The sequence below is a fragment of the Gadus morhua genome, chromosome 23 (assembly GCF_902167405.1).
Source record: "Gadus morhua chromosome 23, gadMor3.0, whole genome shotgun sequence".
NCBI lineage: Eukaryota > Metazoa > Chordata > Actinopteri > Gadiformes > Gadidae > Gadus > Gadus morhua.
In genome coordinates this window covers 25,080,870-25,100,869 of record NC_044070.1, presented here as the reverse complement: position 1 = coordinate 25,100,869, position 20,000 = coordinate 25,080,870, and the positions used below count along the sequence as shown (strand labels likewise).

General features: G+C 48.2%; 1 protein-coding gene across 2 annotated transcripts in view; it reads right to left on the bottom strand.

Moving 5' to 3' along the window:
- myripb (myosin VIIA and Rab interacting protein b) overlaps positions 1-20,000 on the bottom strand; it is a 114,408-nt gene that overhangs the window by 18,755 nt on the left and 75,653 nt on the right. For both annotated transcript variants that reach the window (XM_030349440.1, XM_030349439.1), the window contains 5 exons: positions 13,380-13,522; positions 1,726-1,806; positions 1,425-1,522; positions 1,056-1,136; positions 615-803 (listed from right to left, as the gene is read on the bottom strand). In XM_030349440.1, the coding sequence (XP_030205300.1) occupies positions 615-803; positions 1,056-1,136; positions 1,425-1,522; positions 1,726-1,806; positions 13,380-13,522 (592 nt within the window). The remainder of the gene's footprint in view (positions 1-614; positions 804-1,055; positions 1,137-1,424; positions 1,523-1,725; positions 1,807-13,379; positions 13,523-20,000) is intronic.

Genomic DNA, 20,000 nt, shown 5'->3' with positions numbered 1-20,000 from the left:
AGCCAGTCTACTGTATTACAGCAGTGTGAGTCAGTCTAGCCAGTCTACAGTATTACAGCAGTGTGAGTCAGTCTAGCCAGTCTACTGTATTACAGCAGTGTGAGTCAGTCTAGCCAGTCTACTGTATTACAGCAGTGTGAGTCAGTCTAGCCAGTCTACAGTATTACAGCAGTGTGAGTCAGTCTAGCCAGTCTACTGTGAGTAGACTGAATCTGTTTAGGGGGCGACACCCCGGGCCACGTCGGCGTTCTTTTCAGCCGATTCAACGTGTGTAATCGGCCAGTTTGTGTGTGTGTGTGTGTGTGTGTGTGTGTGTGTGTGTGTGTGTGTGTGTGTGTGTGTGTGTGTGTGTGTGTGTGTGTGTGTGTGTGTGTGTGTGTGTGTGTGTGTGTGCGCGTATGAGAGTGTGGTAGGTTTGGGTAAGTGTGTGGCCGTGGTTGATTGTGTTGTGTGTGGGTGTTGGTGAGTGTTTGTGTGTGTGAGCGTTTGAGCATGTGGGTGAGTTTGTGTGTTGACGCGCTTGTATGTGTGTGTGCTTGTGCATGAGTGTGTTTGTGCGTGACCACGTGTGGATGTGTGTGTGTTGGTGCGAGCGAATGCGTGTTTCGACGCACCCAGAGGGAGTAGGGGTTGGGGAGGGGCTCCTGGCTGCCCTGGGAGGAGGCCGGGGGCAGGGCTGGGGAGGCCAGCTCGCTGGGCGGGGCCGGGGGCGGGGCCAGGGGCGGGGCCGGGGGCGGGGCCGGCTGGGGCCACACAAAGTCATACTCACTCTGCATCACTGAGCGCTTCCGTCGCTGGATGATCTGAGAGGAGAGGAGGCGACAGGAGATCAGAGCTAATTAACACTAACTATCTAACCCTAACCCTAACCCTATCTGATCAAACACTATGCAGGCTGGAAGAGTGAGGCATTAACGTTGAATGACAACAATGAATGCACTTCAGCTACTTTGAATGTTATGGCTCTGTTTTAATAATGGCAAAAGACTTACAAAGAAGAATAAGAAAAAAATAATTATATGATGTGATACAAAAATGTCATATCCCAAACCTACTTTGTGTACAATGGTTGTGGCGAGTTCCTCTATAAGGTCCTCTTTGTGGTCCCGGAGATATCGAGCTTCATTCTGCTTCTCCTATACACACACACATGCACGCACAAGGCAACACACACACACGGCAACACAAACACACAGCAACACAATCACACACAGGCACATGGCAAGACACACACACACAGGTTCAAAAACGGCAAGAGCTGGTTCAAAGTTACTGAATTACAATGAGGCGTGAAGCCGTTTGAGCCAAGAACCAGGACTGCCTCCAACTGATACAGAGATCAAAGTGGGGGAGCCAATGGCCGACAGATTGATCAACCCATAGACAGACAGACAGACAGACAGACAGAGTGACAGATTCCTCACCAAGCTGTCGCTAAACTCCTCTGCCTTGGAAATTGCTTCCTCTATAGCTTCCTCTGCAACGCGCAGCGCCACTGTGAGTGTGTCTGCCATGCTGTGTCCTGATATAAACATACACACACATATCAACATATGGGGCCAAAATGATTATTCTCTTCTGTAAACTGCTAAATGAAACATTAAGGTCCGTGTGCATGGTTGCATTTAAAGTAAGTCAATGCATTGCATGAGGACAACCAGAAGAACCGAGCAGTGTAGACTGTTGTGTGTGTGTATGTGTGTGTGTGGGAGGGCTGGGGGATACCTTCACTCTGCTTGTAGAAGGCCGAGTCACTGCCACACACGCTGTCATCATTGTCATTGCTGCCCTCCTGGACACTGCTTTCTGAGAGAGAGAGCGAGAGCGAGAGCGAGCGAGAGCGAGAGCGAGAGAGAGAGAGAGATAAGACCAGGCAGCCAAACTGAGGTTGTCAAACGGATCCGTCCTGATTCTCCTGGACCCGGTCGAGGGGACAGATGTAAGGGAGCTACACACCAAAAGGAGGAGAAGGGGAACATGTCCCTGTTAGTGCCATCTGGGAACAGCCTAACTGGGAGCAGTGGTACGGAGGGCGGAGCAGCAGGCTAAATCAGACGCTCTCTGCTCCTCCACCCAATTAGAGGAGATTAGTCTCACCTGTGTAGCGATTCATTATTAACCGCGTGCCGGTGTTGGCTTCTTACACGGCCTCGTTGGGATGGGCTGTTCCACCTGAGTGTTCTTGCCGTGGGTCGAAGAGTTTAGCCAGGATAAGTTCCGTTTATTTTTTCGCCTGCCTTTGTGTTATGGATTTGGTCGGTCTTCATGTTTTGGATTGGTTCTGTATCGTTTAATTTCTCTGATTGGATTCCATCTGTTCCAATCCACCATTATCTCCGTGCATTGTAACTAATTGAATGCTTTTGTGTAACGGGATTCCTGGTTTCTTTGTGCTCTGGAATTCCTCTACTGGGGATCGTGGAGAAGTGAACGCATGGACATAAACTGTGCTCAAGTTGAGCAGTGGGCCCGCTCTCCCCTCTGAGGTAAGGGTTAGGGTAACCCTAGCCCTACCCTAACCCTAACCCTACCCTAACCCTAAACCTCTGAGGCTATAGGGTTACCTAACCTTAGGGTTAGGGTTACCTAAAACGAGCCACGGGTCGGCTTAGCTCAGGAGTTGGAGCAGTTGGTTGCTAGTTCGATCCCCTGAGCAAGACACTGTGTCCCTGAGCAAGACACTTAGCCCTAACTGCTCCTTACGAGCTGGCTGTCGCCTTGTATGGTTGACTCTACCGTCGGTGAGCAATGTGTGTATTAACCGATGAAAGTCACTTTGGATAAAAGCGTCTGCTAAATGCCCTGATTGTAATTGTAATTGTAATTGGGTTAGGGACCGTTGATGGGTCGAGGGTTAGGGTTAGGGTTAGGGTTAGTGACCGTTGATGGGTCGAGGCGCGGCTGGGGGTTCGTCTCAGCCTGACCGTGCAACAGAACGCTCGTGAATGAAAGGATCTCCGATTGTTGCGGCTGGGTCTGCACAGACACAATTAAATTGTCGTCTGGGTTACCGAGCTTTGAGAAGTCTACAAAAAGCCCTGAAACAAGCGCTATGGGCATACGTATTTGCTGTCCAAATTGTAGCTCCCATTCCCTGAGTAAGCCCCTTTCCCCGTCTGGTGCTCGCAGATTACTGCAGCAGCAGCAACCGGAAAACGCACAGCAGGAGTCCCTGGACTGGGAAGGCTATTCACAAGTCTGATGAATGTTTAATACCGAAACAACAGCGTGCCCGCGTATGTTAATTCTGCCCTCTGATAGACGAACAACAACAGCCGACCGGGTGAATTCAACCCTAGCCCAGACCATTTCGTATCTTCTCGCATCCATGTGCACGAGCTGCTTTTGCAAGGGTAATCTGACAGAGTTGAAGGGATTCAGTCTGTCTGGCTGTGAAAAGACAGATATTTGCCTGATGTATAATGGATACGATTGCTACTTTAAAAAAAAAATCACCATACACACACACACTCACACACACATACTTTCAATTCATACAAAATTTCATGGGGAGGAAATGTGCTGGTCTTGCTTCGATGCTTGCCTTGACGAAGGCTACCTGCGCCTCAAGGAGTGTCACAGTGTGTTAGTGTTGACAGCAGTAAGGCCCCGGGCTGCCCTGCAGTCACCCTGCTCGCTCCCCAACCCTCCTCACAGCGCCCAGACCTGGGCTGCTCAACACAGCTCGGACAGATGAAGGGCCCTGCCCGTTGTACGGTTCTTCATCTCCCCCAGTTAGAGGGTTAGGGTTGGCTCTAACCCCAACCCTAACCCAGTTAGAGGATTAGGGTTGGCTCTAACCCTAACCCCAACCTTAACCCAGTTAGAGGGTTAGGGTTGGCTCTAACCCTCTTACTGGTTAGGGTTGGCTCTAACCCTAACCCAGTTAGAGGGTTAGGGTTGGCTCTAACCCTCTTACTGGTTAGGGTTGGCTCTAACCCTAACCCAGTTAGAGGGTTAGGGTTGGATCTCCGTTACAGCCACGGAGAGCCGGGGCAAGAGGACAATAGGGAATAGGGGAATTACTTGGATTAGCACAATGACCACTGGCTGCCGTGAGAAACCTTTCCTCGCCGCTCTGTGAGGCGTGCCAGCAGGCTCGCCGAGCCAATGCAGACTTTCAATTATTCACAAGCTGTGTTCAATATGGTGCTCATTTGAAATATAGCTTCCAGTGGCCTATCAATCTTTATCCACTGCCATGTTAGTCTTGCAACTTTCCCTGATGGGTCAGTTCATATTTACGTGTGTGTGTGTGTGTGTGTGTGTGTGTGTGTGTGTGTGTGTGTGTGTGTGTGTGTGTGTGCCTGTGTGTGTGTGTATGCGTGCGTCTGTGTGTGTGTGCCTGTGTGTGTGTGTGTGTGTGCCTGTGCGTGTGTGTGTGCACGCGTGTGTGCCTGCGTGTGTGTGTTTGTGTGCGGGTCTGTGTGTGTTTGCGTGTGTGCCTGCGTGTGTGTGTCTGTGTGTGTGTCTGTGCGTGCGTGTGCCAGGACCAAACTGATGAATGTCTCTGTCTCCGCGAGGGACATCTATCCTCCACCTAACCTTTTTCTCTCTCCATCTCGGTCGGTCTCTCTCTCGGTCGGTCTCTCTCTCTCTCTCTCTCTTTCTCTTTTTCTCTCTCTCTCTCGGTCTCTCTTTCTCTCTCTCGCTCTTTCGTGACCGACCTGCTCGCCGGAGGAGACGAGGAAATCATTCAATATCACCATGGCAACCACACAGACGGCAAACGGCAGCGCCGGCTCTGACTGAGTGTAGCTGTACTCTGGGGAGAGGAGTGGTTGAGTGGGGAGACGCTGTGCGTTTACGCCTGTGTGTGTGTGTGTGCGAGTGCGTGCGTGTGTGTGTAAGACTGCGTGCGTGCGTGTGTGTGTGTGTGTGTGTGCGTGTGAAATAAAAGGCAATCTATGAAATTGGTAGATAAGGAGACTGGCATCTGTTATGTAAAGAGATGGATATAGTCCCCCCCAAAAAGAGAAACATCACTATGAGAGGCAGAGTGAGAATGAGAAAAAAACGTGTCCCAAGTGTCCCAAGCTGCCAGAGAAGTAACTTTCAGGTATACACACAGACAGTTGATACAGGCTAGGCTCTGGTAAAAGAAAGGATATATATATATATAGAGAGAGAGAGAGAGAGAGAGAGAGAGAGAGAGAGGGCGAGAGAGAGAGAGAGAGGGCGAGAGAGTGAGAGAGAGAGAGAGTGAGAGGGCGAGAGAGAGGGCGAGACAGAAAGAGAGGGACAGAAGGAGAGAGAGAATCTGAACGAGCGAGAGGGACCAAGATGATGAAGCGATCTACAAGCGGGCCACAGTGTCTGGTGTACGGGCAGATGGGGCCGAGAGGGTGTGAGACTCCCAGGGCAGGGTTAACCCCTCACTATCTGTGTCACTGTCTCTCTTTCTGTCTCTCTTTCTGTCATATCTCATATCATAGTCTAGTGTTAGTGCGCCCCGCGCGTTGTTGTCAAACACACATTTCTACTGAGTGGCTTGCCACGCTGTTTAATCACTTGTGATAGGGTGACCAGATATCCCGGTTTTGCCGGGACACTCAATTTTGAGTTGCGTGTCTTGAGTCCCGACAAAAGCCAAAAGACGCTAAAATGTCCCGGTTTCCATCAACCACTATGAAATGTCCCCTGTTGTCAGTGATTACATAGCCCGATCATGAATTTAGATTGGGTCAGTTGTGCTCCTTTTTTCTGTGGGATAATTGATGCGGCCCAGCCTGACTCAGACTCTACCTCCAGCGGCCCCAAGGTAATTTGAGTTTGAGACCCCTGGATTAGACAGATGGGCCCTGAGAGATCAGTACCACTCTATACCACCATAGTTCCAGAGTGGCAGTGTGGTTTGTGGTTAGGCGGGGGGGGGGGATAACCTGGAGACATCCTTGAGCCTTTTCCCCTATCCTATACCGGCTCTTTAAACATCTAAAATCACAGTATGTTGCTATTGACAAGTTTCAGCTAAATTACCCAAATAGTAAATAAAATAAAACACGAGTTAAATTTGCACACATGTGAATCACTTTTGGTTTTAGCAGACACTTTTATTCAAAGCGACTTAAAATAAGAACATTTCTCAGAAGAAAGAAACAATATATCGCTGTCGGTACAGCTATAATATTCATTGAAACAAGTTCTAAGCGTTTACAATTGCTGCGTAAAGGTCCAGATGTGTCCGTCTCTGTGAATTAGCTCTAAGAGCTGATGACCGGCCAGGGGATACTTTACAAAGCCAAAGATATCATTCTGACATAACTCCTACTTGATGACATATGTGATGACACATCTCACATTTGATGACACCCCCTGCCACACAGAACACTCAAAGACGTCCCGAAGGTTCCCTATAGACAGCCAGCCTGTCCTGTGAAGCACAGCCTATTGTCACACACCGGGTCAGGTAGTGGCAAAACAAAGGGAGTCCACACATGACAAAGGGAAACTAGTTTATTAGTAACCCGTTTTTACTGGTTAAAGTAAACATAAGCAATTATATTTAAACAAAAGAGATTATACTCAAGACCACATGGCGGGTGGAAGACGGAGCCCAGAGCTCAGCCTAGAAGCAGCAAAAGAGACCTTGAACACATGGCTCCCCAGCCCTTAAATCTCTGGATCCCTATACCCCCACAGGTGTGGCCAATTGGCCTGACGCCCTTTCCCAATCTCCACCCACAACCAATAGGCAGAGAGAGGGGCAGGGCGTCACACCCCCCTCCTACAGAAAAGGGGCCCCACCACATTATTCCCCCCACTCCTCCTCGTCAGTGTACTCCGAAGGCTCGTCCCCGGGCTTCAGCAACCGACCCACGTAGTCGTACTTCTCCATGAACTGCACCTCCCACTCGCGGACGCTCTCCATCTGCACGGTGTTGAGGTCCGACAGGTCGTCGTACTGGTCCAGCAGTGTGTCCTTCTCCAGGCAGAAGGTGTAATAAATGCACAAATTTCCTTTGCCCGCTTAGACAGGGGAACCTGCCCATAACCTTTCAAAAGGTCAAACTTAGTCACATAAACGGCAGACCCCACCTGATCTATACAGTCTTCCATGCGGGGAAGAGGAAACACATCTGGCTTCGTAACGTTATTAACTTTACGAAAATCTGTACATGGCCTAAAAGTTGTGTCCGGCTTACTGACCAACAGACACGGCGATGCCCAACTTCCACTCCCAACTTCTCCCATACCGACCAACTCTTTACCATACCGACCAACTCATCTCCATACCGACCAACTCATCTCCATACCGACCAACTCATCTCCATACCGACCAACTCATCTCCATACCGACCAACTCATCTCCATACCAACCAACTCATCTCCATACCAACCAACTCATCTCCATACCAACCAACTCATCTCCATACCAACCAATTCATCGCCATACCAAAGAACCAACTCTACAACCAGACAAAGCTCTTCACAATACCTGGTGTCCAGGGCAATCATTTTTCCAGTGCCCCCGCTCATGGCAGTAATTACAAATTCTACCTTCTGCCTGCCTTTCTCGCATGCCATGCTCACTCTTAGCATAAGTCTGATGCACCTTTTTGATGACCATAACTCTCCCTGCGCACATTATCTGAACTTGACGCATTGAAATTGCTTTTATGAATCAACACATACTCATCGGCCAACACGGCCGCCTGACCAGGAATACCTACTTTATTCTCTGTGATGTAAGTAGCCACATTTTTAGGTACCGAGTTTTTAAACTGTTCTAATATTACCAAGTCGCACAGTTTCTCAAACGTGTCCACCTCAGACGCTGCTCACCAACGACCAAAATGGGCAGTCAGATCTCGCACAAACTCCACATGAGACTGTTCATCTCCTCTTTTCCCACCACGGGACCGCTGCCGGTACGCCTCAGGCCCCAACTCATATGCTTTAAGCACCGCAGACTTAACTCGCTTGTACACCTTACAATCAGCAGCACTCAAAGTTGAGTACGCCTCCTGGGCTCTACCGGTCAGGACGCATTGTAACATTAACGCCTGATCACCCTCCGGCCATTTCCTAGACTCCGCTATTCGCTCAAATAATGAAAAGAATGAATCAGGGTCTTTTTCATTGAATTTCGGAAGCAAGCGCAAGTTATTGAATATATCAAAAGATGCCACTGGTGCACCAGACCGAAACACAGGGTTGTCACTATCCGCTGAACCTGGCAATATACCCTGTTGAATTAAGTTCAGCTTTTTATTCTGTAGCTCTAACCTAACCAACTCAGTTTTTTGCTTCACCTCTTCCAAAGCCAAGTCATTTTGCTGTTTTATATTCTGAAGTTGTACTTGTAGCTGTAATTCATGAGTTTGCTTTAACAACAAAAGTTCCTTTTGCTGTTCAAAACTCAACACAGTACCTGCAGACGCCGAAGACTGAGTCCCCCCAACGGGTTGAATCATTCTCTGTTCCAGCAACCCTGCCATCAAACTTCCCTTAACAGACTCCTTTAACTTTTTATCCAATATCTCAATCTCATATTTCTCAGCAATTAGCAGTAACTGGTCTTTAGTACACTGATCCAGTAGTGCTACTGACGGTGAGTCAACAAATTTATCCACTGTAGACGCCATACCTGGACTACCTACACTCACAAAATAGAATGGGAGAAAGAAAAAAACAAAAACAAAATCAGCTGGAACCACTAACAAAGTCTGGGACAGCCAAACAAAAATGGAACCTCCCCAGCCCTGACTAACTAAGACATTAGCGACCCCATAACTACCTTAACTCCAACCCTAGTCTTCGTGCCGCTACTGATGGGGGGTATTTATGCACTTTAGCCCACCGGGAAGAAAAAGGCAACTGGCAATCAGCGACCCTCTCTTACACCGGGGATGTGCTCCCGAGAAAACCGCTCTACCCACTTTTGCAGCCACACTAAAATTCCCCAAGACCAGTCCCCCTATTGGAAACCAGTCTTCTTAGCCTCACAGGGGATTCATGGTTCCATACCACATTACAAGACTGTCCCCAATAACCAAACTCAAAGTTCCAACCTTGATTTTATTGACTACAACCAAAACACTAACCTTTAAGCAAAAAAACAAAACATAGGATACAATGCTCTACTACTTCCAAACTCCACCGACCAAACCCCTCCTAAAACTGAAATCCAAAAGACAAAAGTCACATGTGGAACTCCCAACACTGGCAGCTACTGACTTGGCTTCAACAGGTGCTACCAATAAGCCAATCAATCCTTTGAAACCAAACAACTTTACTAATGCAAAACTACAATTCCTAACAGGAACACAAAGCAAATGCCAGCACACAAACCATATTCAGACCATCCAGGCTGAATTTGACCAAATGACCCTTAACAAACTAAACAATTGGACGAGCCCCCATTTTGTCACACACCGGGTCAGGTAGTGGCAAAACAAAGGGAGTCCCCACATGAAATAAAGGGAAACTAGTTTATTAGTAACCCGTTTTTACTGGTTAAAGTAAACATAAACAATTATATTTAAACAAAAGAGATTATACTCAAGACCACATGGCGGGTGGAAGACGGAGCCCAGAGCTCAGCCTAGAAGCAGCAAAAGAGACCTTGAACACATGGCTCCCCAGCCCTTAAATCTCTGGATCCCTATACCCCCACAGGTGTGGCCAATTGGCCTGACGCCCTTTCCCAATCTCCACCCACAACCAATAGGCAGAGGGAGGGGCAGGCGTCACACCATACAACCGTACAGTTCAACTTGCCCATTGTTACTCACTGGATCATGGGAAGGATATGGCTTTCACTGGAGCTACGACTCACCTCGATGCTATCGGGAACACAGTCCAGAGTTAATCACTGGAGCTATGACTCACCTAGATGCTATCGGGAACACAGTCCAGGGTTAATCACTGGAGCTACGACTCACCTCGATGCTATCGGGAACACAGTCCAGAGTTAATCACTGGAGCTACGACACCTTGATGCTATCGGGAACACAGTCCAGAGTTAATCACTGGAGCTACGACTCACCCCGATGCTATCGGGAACACAGTCCAGAGTTAATCACTGGAGCTACGACTCACCTAGATGCTATCGGGAACACAGTCCAGGGTTAATCACTGGAGCTACGACTCACCTCGATGCTATCGGGAACACAGTCCAGGGTTAATCACTGGAGCTACGACACCTCGATGCTATCGGGAACACAGTCCAGGGTTAATCACTGGAGCTACGACTCACCGCGATGCTATCGGGAACACAGTCCAGAGTTAATCACTGGAGCTACGACTCACCTCGATGCTATCGGGAACACAGTCCAGGGTTAATCACTGGAGCTACGACACCTCGATGCTATCGGGAACACAGTGCAGGGTTAAGGGTCAAGAAACTGACACACGTCTCGATCAATATTCGATATTCACTACTCGATAAAACCCGAGGTGCTGGTCGCTCCGACGGAAGCTCTGCCGTTGCCATGGTGAGGGGTCTGTTGCCCTCACCTGTTGATGATGATGACGATGATAGAATGAAGAGCGGCGTCTCGTCAAGGTCAGGCAATCATTTCATGCGCACGGGGTCGTCAAATTGCAACGTCTCACAGGTGTCATGTCTAACTTCACGAGTGAGTTCCCAGGTGTGAGAGTACGTGCCTCTATTGGTGGACACTGTGTGTTTATATATTTATACGCAGGACAACAATAGAGTATGCCCGGTGATAGTATAAAACATTGGTGCACTGTGGGAATGGGGAAAAGGTTAATGGCTACACAATGAAAAATATAATGAATAACATTGTGTTTAACAATGCAGAGAAAGGGCACCTGTAATAACTCAGTTTATTTTCTAAAACAAGGGCATAACACACACACAGACTCGTGGTTTCTGGCGATGGAAGGTCATTGGTTCATAATTCATTCACACTGGTTTGTGAAGCGGTTATTCTTTGTCAAATGCAAAGAAAATCCTGTCCACAAAAATACACTCACACAAACACACAGGCATATTGCTTGCCACACAACCGTAATGCTCACAACATACACACAGTGGCAACCTCTCTCCCTCCCTCTCTCCCCCTCCCCCTCCCTCTCCCCCCCTCCCTCTCTCCCTCCCTCCCTCTCCCTCTCCCTCTCTCTCTCTCTCTCTCTCTCTCTCTCTCTCTCTCTCATTGCAGGAGAGGGGAAGAGTGTGAAACAATCAATAGTTGGCCATGAGGCGAAGATTCAGTAAGAGAGGACCGGGAAAACATTATGGGAGAGAGAAATTAGTGAAGACGAAGGAAGGCAGCTGTCTTTCAGTAAAGCATTCATCATCACTATTCAACACTCACCATTTAGTATTGAACCCAAAAAAAGCATCGAACAACTTAACAAACGTAATAAAATCAGGAAATCGATTTTAGCGGGATTTCTTCCGATACCACCCTCAGCAGATGGGAATAGACAACAATGTGCATCTCTGAGTCCTTCCTCATAACTTCTTCCTTAACTTCTCCCTAAGTGTGCTGACCTTGCTCACCCCCTGGCTCCCTGCCTTCTTCATCTCGGTAATCCTGTGCACCGAGACATGCAGCGAGGCTTTGAAGCCAGCCACAGGGATAGCCAGCCTGTGTTGCAGACGGGTGGTAAAAAGATTTCATGTGCAAAAACCATGGATAATGACTAAATACCCCAGGAGGGAGGCAGGCAGACGGGAGAGAGAAAAATATAAAGAGAGAGAAAAGTGTTCGGGCGAGAGCTTAGATCGGGCCCAAAAATACCAGCCTGACCCAACCTGAGACATCGCACGGTGCGTCTGAGCCAAGCAAAGGCCAGCCCCATTGGCTGCATTTCTCGGAGAGCCTCAGGATTGGGCAGAGAATCAAACCTCTAAAACAGAGGGATTATTGTGTCCCTGAAGATCCCTTTTGAAGTGCGTTTTCATCTCACTCTCAAAACATAACCACCAATTTGTCTGTCTCATGGCAAGGGTTCCATCATTGAGGATACGATTCTGAACATAACCTGCCAATACAGCTCTGACTGTGCTGGTATAAAAGCTTTTTCACGGTTGTCAAAGTATAACAAATGTATACTTTTACAATTACATAGCGTAAGGTGCGGGAAATGTATGAGGCTTGTGTGTTGGACCCCCCTGCCGAGCTGATTCCGTAAAGACCTAAGTCTACCTGTGGGTCAACCCTACCTGTGGGTCTACCCTACCTGTGGGTCTAGTCTACCTGTGGGTCTAGTCTACCTGTGGGTCTAGTCTACCTGTGGGTATACCCTACCTGTGGGTCTAGTCTACCTGTGGGTCTACCCTACCTGTGGGTCTACCCTACCTGTGGGTCTAGTCTACCTGTGGGTCTAGTCTACCTGTGGGTCTAACCTACCTGTGGGTCTAGTCTACCTGTGGGTCGAGTCTACCTGTGGGTCTAGTCTACCTGTGGGTCTAGTCTACCTGTGGGTCTACCCTACCTGTGGGTCTAGTCTACCTGTGGGTCAAGTCTACCTGTGGGTCTAGTCTACCTGTGGGTCTACCCTACCTGTGGGTCTAGTCTACCTGTAGGTCTACCCTACCTGTGGGTCTAGTCTACCTGTAGGTCTACCCTACCTGTGGGTCTAGTCTACCTGTGGGTCTAGTCTACCTGTGAGTCTACCTGTGGGTCTACCCTACCTGTGGGTCTAGTCTACCTGTGGGTCTAGTCTACCTGTGAGTCTACCTGTGGGTGTACCCTACCTGTGGGTCTAGTCTACCTTAGGGTCTAGTCTACCTGTGAGTCTACCTGTGGGTGTACCCTACCTGTGGGTCTAGTCTACCTTAGGGTCTTGTCTACCTGTGAGTCTACCTGTGGGTGTACCCTACCTGTGGGTCTAGTCTACCTTAGGGTCTAGTCTACCTGTGGGTCTAGTCTACCTGTGAGTCTACCTTTGGGTCTAGTCTACCTGTGGGTCTAGTCTACCTTAGGGTCTAGTCTACCTGTGGGTCTAGTCTACCTGTGGGTGTACCCTACCTGTGGGTCTACCCTACCTGTGGGTCTAGTCTACCTGTGGGTCTACCTGTGGGTCTACCCTACCTGTGGGTCTAGTCTACCTGTGGGTCTAGTCTACCTGTGGGTGTACCCTACCTGTGGGTCTACCCTACCTGTGGGTCTAGTCTACCTGTGGGTCTAGTCTACCTGTGAGTCTACCTGTGGGTGTACCCTACCTGTGGGTCTAGTCTACCTTAGGGTCTAGTCTACCTGTGGGTCTAGTCTACCTGTGGGGGACAACTGAACGCCCACCTGCACCTCAATGCACTGCGGCTCAATTCACTGTGCTGCTGCGGAGAAAAACAGGCGCTAGAGGCTGACGTCTTGAGAACCACAGCAGCTCCCAACAAAGGGACAGATGGAAGCAAGAGACAGAGATACGGCCAGGATGGAGACTGCGGAGACGGTTACCTCGGAGATCAGAGAGGGAGAGGGATCCTCTCTCGTCGATGTGTTTCCGGTAGAGGGTCTTCAGGACCTTGGCGCTGCCGAAGCTCTTGAAGCGGCTCTTAACGTTGTTGTAGTACCACTCCAGGGACCGAGTCCTTAGAACCCTGCCGGTCGAGGGGAGGAGATGGATGGAAGAAGAGAGAGATTAGATCATCACATTAGATGGGTTTTTAGAGTGATATGAACAATGTATTGAACGTGCTCATGGATTCCCATCAGCCGGGAAAAAAAACACGGTTTATTAATATTCAGTATTCAGTAATTGCACATGAAATGAAAATAGGAAATGGGGCAAAGAAAAGTAAAATGCCCGTCTGTGGCATTGCAGCATACTTTGATATAAAATCCATGTTCTCTGTCAAAGTGTTCCAGTTATATTTAGAAGCTGCTTCATGAGGAGAAAGGAATAATTGGCTTTTTAATCCGATCCAACAGTGTCCCATTCACATCAGCTGCCACTTTACTGCTAAGTGACAAAATTTATGTTTTTTGCGTTTGTTTGTACATTTGTGTAATGTGTGTGTGTGTGTGTGTGTGTGTGTGTGTGTGTGTGTGTGTGTGTGTGTGTGTGTGTGTGTGTGTGTGTGTGTGTGTACGTCAGTCAACTGTGAAAGAAGCATATTTGCCATCCTGCAAATCCATTGTGTATCTACATAAAGCTGTATTTATGCAGTGCATTACCATTGGTGTGTGTGTGTGTGTGTGTGTGTGCATGCATGTGGTGTGTGTGTTTGTGTATGTGTATGTGTTGGCAGGTGCATGTGGTGTGTGTGTGTGTGTGTGTGTGTGTGTGTGTGTGTGTGTGTGTGTGTGTGTGTGTGTGTATGTGTGTGTGAATCATTTGGGGTTTTGAGACGGGATCTCACACGTTTCCTCAGGATTTGCCTCATGGGGAAAATTAGGCTGATTGGTCTAAATGCCAGCCAGTGGCACGGAGCAGTTCGTTACATAAGCCATAATTCATGACTGACCGTGTGATGAGAAAGGCTCAGAGAAACACTTGCTAGGCATCATGGATGTGTATTAGACTGCAGGAAACTCCAATGCCCATCTGCTGTTTAATTTGGGCCAGTGGCGGTTCCATCCAGTATGGAGGCCGGTTCTGATGTATAACTCATCTCATGTTGGATCATTTCCAAGGGACTTAATTAAAATGGGAGCTAATGTTTATGATTCATTTGAAGCATTGTTTGTCGTCAGGGTCTAAAAGTATCATCCATCACAAGTCTGTCTCTCCACATTGAGACACTAAATGTGACAGACAGACACACACACGTAACACACTGTGCTGCCGTAGCTCACCTGGTCCACATCTCCACAGTGGTGGCATTATTATGCTGGTTATTCTCTTGTCATTTACTCGTTTTACCAATTTATTTAAGTTCACATAAAAGATAATTAATAGTACATTGACAGAATCCTGTTTAACGGGCATGGGTCTTCATAATACGGGCATCAATACTCAAGGTTATGGGTAGCAGCGTCTCCGCCATATATAGCGGCTGCCAATGATGGCAGGGACAGCACAGTACTTGGCCAGCTGTTAGGCCCCTTTTGGGTATCCCAGGATGTTGCAGCCCTCTCAAAACTAACCTGTGGACATTTCCCAGGCTACCGAATAGGAACACAAATAGCCTTCACTTATAACCCAACTCTGAGATTGTATTATGGAGTGGTTGGTATTTAATTACCTTGGTCATAAAGGCTTCCTCTAGGTTGGGGTTAAAGGTTCAGGCCTAAAAAAAAAAAAAGTTTGGTTCCTGTTGGTTGTCAGTTGAGGTCATGGGTAGGTAGGGAATTTATTTTATTTTTTTATTCTATTTTTTCCAGCGGCAGCGAATGATAGGTAGGTTGTTTTCATTTAAAAACGAGAAAATTCGCTCATCCTTGTACAGAATGAAGAGGTGCTGTACCAAAACGTAATTATAGTTTGCATCAAAAAAAACAATTTTCTTTTTTTTTTATTTTCTTTTTATAAAGCTCATAAAATAATTTGGGTCGCACGTAAATTGACAGGGTCGGTCGGAAACTGGAACCAAACAAATTTTTTTTTTAGGCCCCTGGCATCTCAAGAACAAAAACCTCTTTAGGCGACTCATCAACAATCACAGGATCTGGTGTATTTCAGACGGAAGTGTTCAAGTGTCCGGGTTTATACAGAGGTTGAACATGGAGGGATTGACACAGAAATCTATATAAATTTCCACCGGGGATGCAAATTGGTTTGATATGTCCTTAACTATAAGATTCAGTATTCGGTAATGACGCGCTATGTACATTCCTTTGTAGTCATGGCAGCCATTCTGGATGTGGGACAGCGTTTCGGTGGCTTGTTCTGTGGTGTGATGCAGACATTGAGGAGCCTGAGTAGGAGGAAACCAGGTAGAAAGAGACTGGTGGGAAGGACTCTAGCTTTTACTGGAACTAGAGTTTCCGCAGGCGCAACCTCTAGTTGTAATAAAACCCATAGCTATAATGTGGAAACCCCAGTCGATAATGTAACACATTTCTGCCTATAATGTTACAACATATAATATTTTGGTTAATCTATTACGGAAAGAAGCAAGCATAATAATTTTCTCCTTACGCTATGAAGCAAGTATAATCATTTTCTACTTAGAAGCCGTTTTCACACATGTCCTCCGCATTTTTGCTGCATTTGTAGATCAGATTCCACCCTGAGGGTGATTCGCACTTGATGCTTTATATGCGGACATCGATGTCGTTTAGATCAGTAGAATCAAGGGGGGGTTTAGGGGGGTAGGCTTGCAAGGGGTGAGATATGACGTGGGGTCTAAGTTCGCAAGAGGCGGGATAAGTGTGGGCGCTGTCACTGTAGTTTGTTTTGGTTTGACAACAGACAAATTGGAGGCAGAACGGGCAGAGCTCATCGCGATCATCTTAAATCTTGCTAAAATGATGCATCATATACTCTGTTGCATCCACAAAATCCGAAGCATCGATCACTGAAAGATTGGAGCATGAGTTAGAGACAAATAGAAGAAGAAGGGCTTTGCGAACGACTGCGTTTCCGGAGAAATTTATCTTTTTGCTTCACTTCACTGAGCATTTGATTACATTATAAAATGAGAAAATTCATGGGTTACAGGGGTAATTGTTCGATGGAAAGTGCGGTATACTATGCATGCAAATCAATTATTCAATAGCTTTTATTGTTATTTAGGGCTGAAAGTGCATATACATTTTAAAAATGTGGCAACTACTGTTGGTTAGTTGAAAATAATAATAAAAAACATCAGAAAATTGTGTTCATTTAAGGAAATCACCTTAGTGAAATGAACTAAGAGTAACAACAGCTAAGGCAGCAACCTACCTAACTAAAGCGAAATAAAGCACAGGCTTGTGTGGGGGGGGGGGGAGGGAGAAGGGGGGGGGTGAGTGCAAGATTGCGGATTGTGCATTGGCTACCTGACGTCAGAGTTTAAGATGTTTATTTTATTATATTTTTTTAACACGTCATCTAGATTAAACATCTTCAAGTGACCTGGCCAAGACAGGCAGCAGTAGCCTATAGTTACACTTAGCATACACACAAAACTAAAAAAGAAAAAACTAAACAACTAACAGTCGGCAGGGGGAGGGGGGATTTCAATATCGCAAGACATTTGGGGAGGCTCAAATGTTTTTTTTGGGGAGAGTAAGATTAAGTTTGAGCAACCAAGTGTAAAGGCATTTTGGGAGGCTCAAAGAGGAGAGTAATATTACATTTAAGCAACAAAGTGTATTCTTGTGGTGGACTCTATAGACATAATTCATCATACTTGTTGTTATTAACATGTTTTCGTTCTGTTTTTTAGGGACGCTCATTAAGATCACGTGACTTGTGTGTTGATATGCCGGTCGTCGCGATGTTTGAATTTAACGTTTTTATGTGATAAAATGAACGACCTGCCATTGCTCTGTAAGAAATTGTCTATAATAGACGTAACGTCACAGCTGGGAGGGTGTGTCGACGGCGGGGCTGTTGTCTCGATCTTGCCGTTGTCTTTCAATGTCCGCATGTGTGCAGTGTGTGTACCCGCGTGCAGTTGTGTGCTTGTTTGTTCGTGTGTGCTGTGTGTGTATATGCGTGCAGGTGTGTGCGTGTGATTGTTCATGTGTGTGCGGTTGTGTATATGTTTTGTCCTGCGCTGCCTTTGTCTTAAAACGTCTTTGTGTGTTTGTGAGCGTGCGTGTGTGTGCGGTGTTTGTGTATGCGCTGCGTGCGTGCGTGTGTGCGTGTATGTGTGCGTGTATGTGTGCGTGTATGTGTTGATCGCGCGTGCTGTGTGTGTGAGCTACCGGCTGCTTGGGACATCCGCACTGACAAAGTGTGCCGGAGTAACTTTTCCGACGGGCCTGTAGTAAGATGTAACAATGTCCTGATTGAGCGCAGTGTTCCTAAGGAAGGAGCAAGAGATGGAACACACACGCAGACATGCACGCTATATGTTGGGTGCACATGAACAGTGTTGTTCAAACATGTGGGAGGGGGGAGGGAGACGGAAGAAAATAGCCCCCACTCTTAAAGGCAACCTGAGTGGTCCTGAGGGTCCTTGGCCTGCCATATCCCTCCCCCTCCATCACTCACTCCCTCTCTTCCTCCTCGTTATCCTCCCCTTCCTCCCCCTCTCCCAGGTCAACACGCGCCAGCGGGGAAGGAACCCCTCCTCCCCTTTCCCACCACCCCCAGCCCCGCCGGAATGGATGGACGGCATAAAGTGATGAAGTCCAGAGTAGAACCCTGAGCGCTGGTGTCGTCGGAGGTCCAGCAGCTAGCAGGCTGTGCTCAGGCTCTGGAATGACCCCGGTGGCCCCAGGGGGGAGCCTGGGCCTGCCAAGCAGGAGTTACCCCAAAAAACCCTAACCCTAACCCTAACCCTAACAGAGAGTATCGCTCCACAGTGGGCTCTGGGCTGTGCTAGTGGGTGGGTAACTTATGTTATTTTATTCATTAGAAACTGAAATATTATCGAAACGTTCGACTGGAACTAGAACGCAGCCAGACCAAGCCACACATTTACCGAGCTTGGGGAACACAGCCATAGGGTTTTAATAGAGCGGTTGCTCCAACTTCTCCAGTTAGAATGACACTTTGTTTTCTTTCTCTTTCTTTATATGGCACGGCCCAGTGGCTGTAACCTTTAGCGCCCGGTTGGGTCAGCTCACCAAACAGTCCACAAAATTAGGTATCGTGGGATTTCCTTCCACCAACAAACCACCATCTTTTTCTGTGCAAGGCTTCGGCTTGACGGGAGCCTAGAACTCATTTCATCCCACTGTCGCTCTCGTTCTCTCTCTCTGCCTCCCTCTCTCCCCCTCTCTCTCTCTCACTCTCTCCCTCTCTCCCTCTCTCTGCCTCTCTCTCTCTCCCCCTCCCCCCCTCCCTCTCTCACCCCCCTGCAGCCTCGACAGAAGCTGGGCCAATTCATTAGAAGGCGCAGAAAGTCAATTATGTTAATAGTTTTCATTTTCGCCGGTAGGAGAGTTGGCTGCGCAACAGAGTGCCCCCCCCCCCCCCCCCTCGGCCCCGCCCTGCACCCCCCCCCCATGTTTTATTCACAAGACATTACGACGAGCAAAGGGATCACAAGAAGAGGAGCGAGGAAGAGAGTAGAGAGCGGAGGAGAAGAAAGAGGAGGAGGAGGAGAGATGAAGTGTGTCGGGGGGATCAGAAGGAGTGGGGGGTGGCGGTGGGGGGGCAGGGGTGGGGGGGTGTAAAGGGAGAAAAGTTATCAGGCATTGAGGGAAGAGTTGATGAAGTGAGGGTAGGACTCAGGGCCTGGGGGAACCCCTCTCCCTTATTCATGCAGTAGTGGTAGAGCATCGGGAGATTCTCCTCTGCCTCATTATGGATGAGGCACAAGTGTATGTGTGCGTGTGCATGTGTGCGTGTGCGCATGCGTGTGTATGTATTTGCAGAAGAGAGCTTATGCAAAGCAATGCGGCTCCCATTTGCGAAAACCACCCACCCATCGCCCGGCTTATCCACTGAACTCTATTACTTCTTTCCCGATTCTTTTCTCTTCCTACTTTCCTTTTTGTGTCATACTGCGCTGGGAGGACCTTCTTGTCATTCGTGATCCCGCCAGATGGATGGGACGGATTTATTCTCTCCACCACCAAGAGGAAGAACGTGGGTTCCTTTTCGACACGGTGGTGTTGGCTGACACATGAAGGGGTGACACACTGCTCTCTCTCTCTCTCTCTCCCTCCCCCTCTCCCTCTCTCTCTCTCTCTCTCAGTGTAAATGCCAGGCAGGACCAGGAAGGCTTGCTTCCAGCCTCCTCCTCTGAGCTAGAAAGGGATCACGATATCATGAGCATGCCCTTTACGTGCACACGACAGCAGGGTGTGAGAACCCGGTTCGACCGAGTCAATCATCTGCAAATCACATGTATGGACGTCCCCCGCCACCCCCCCTCCCCCTGCCTCTCGGCAGGGGTCGAGCCCCCCTCACTGGATCCCCGTCACACTGTTAAAGAGATCCCCAGGGTCTTTGACCCCGCCCCTGCTGTGTGTATGCCTGCGTTTCTCTCTCCCTCCTAATGAGGAGAGTGTCGGCAGGTCTGGGATGGACCG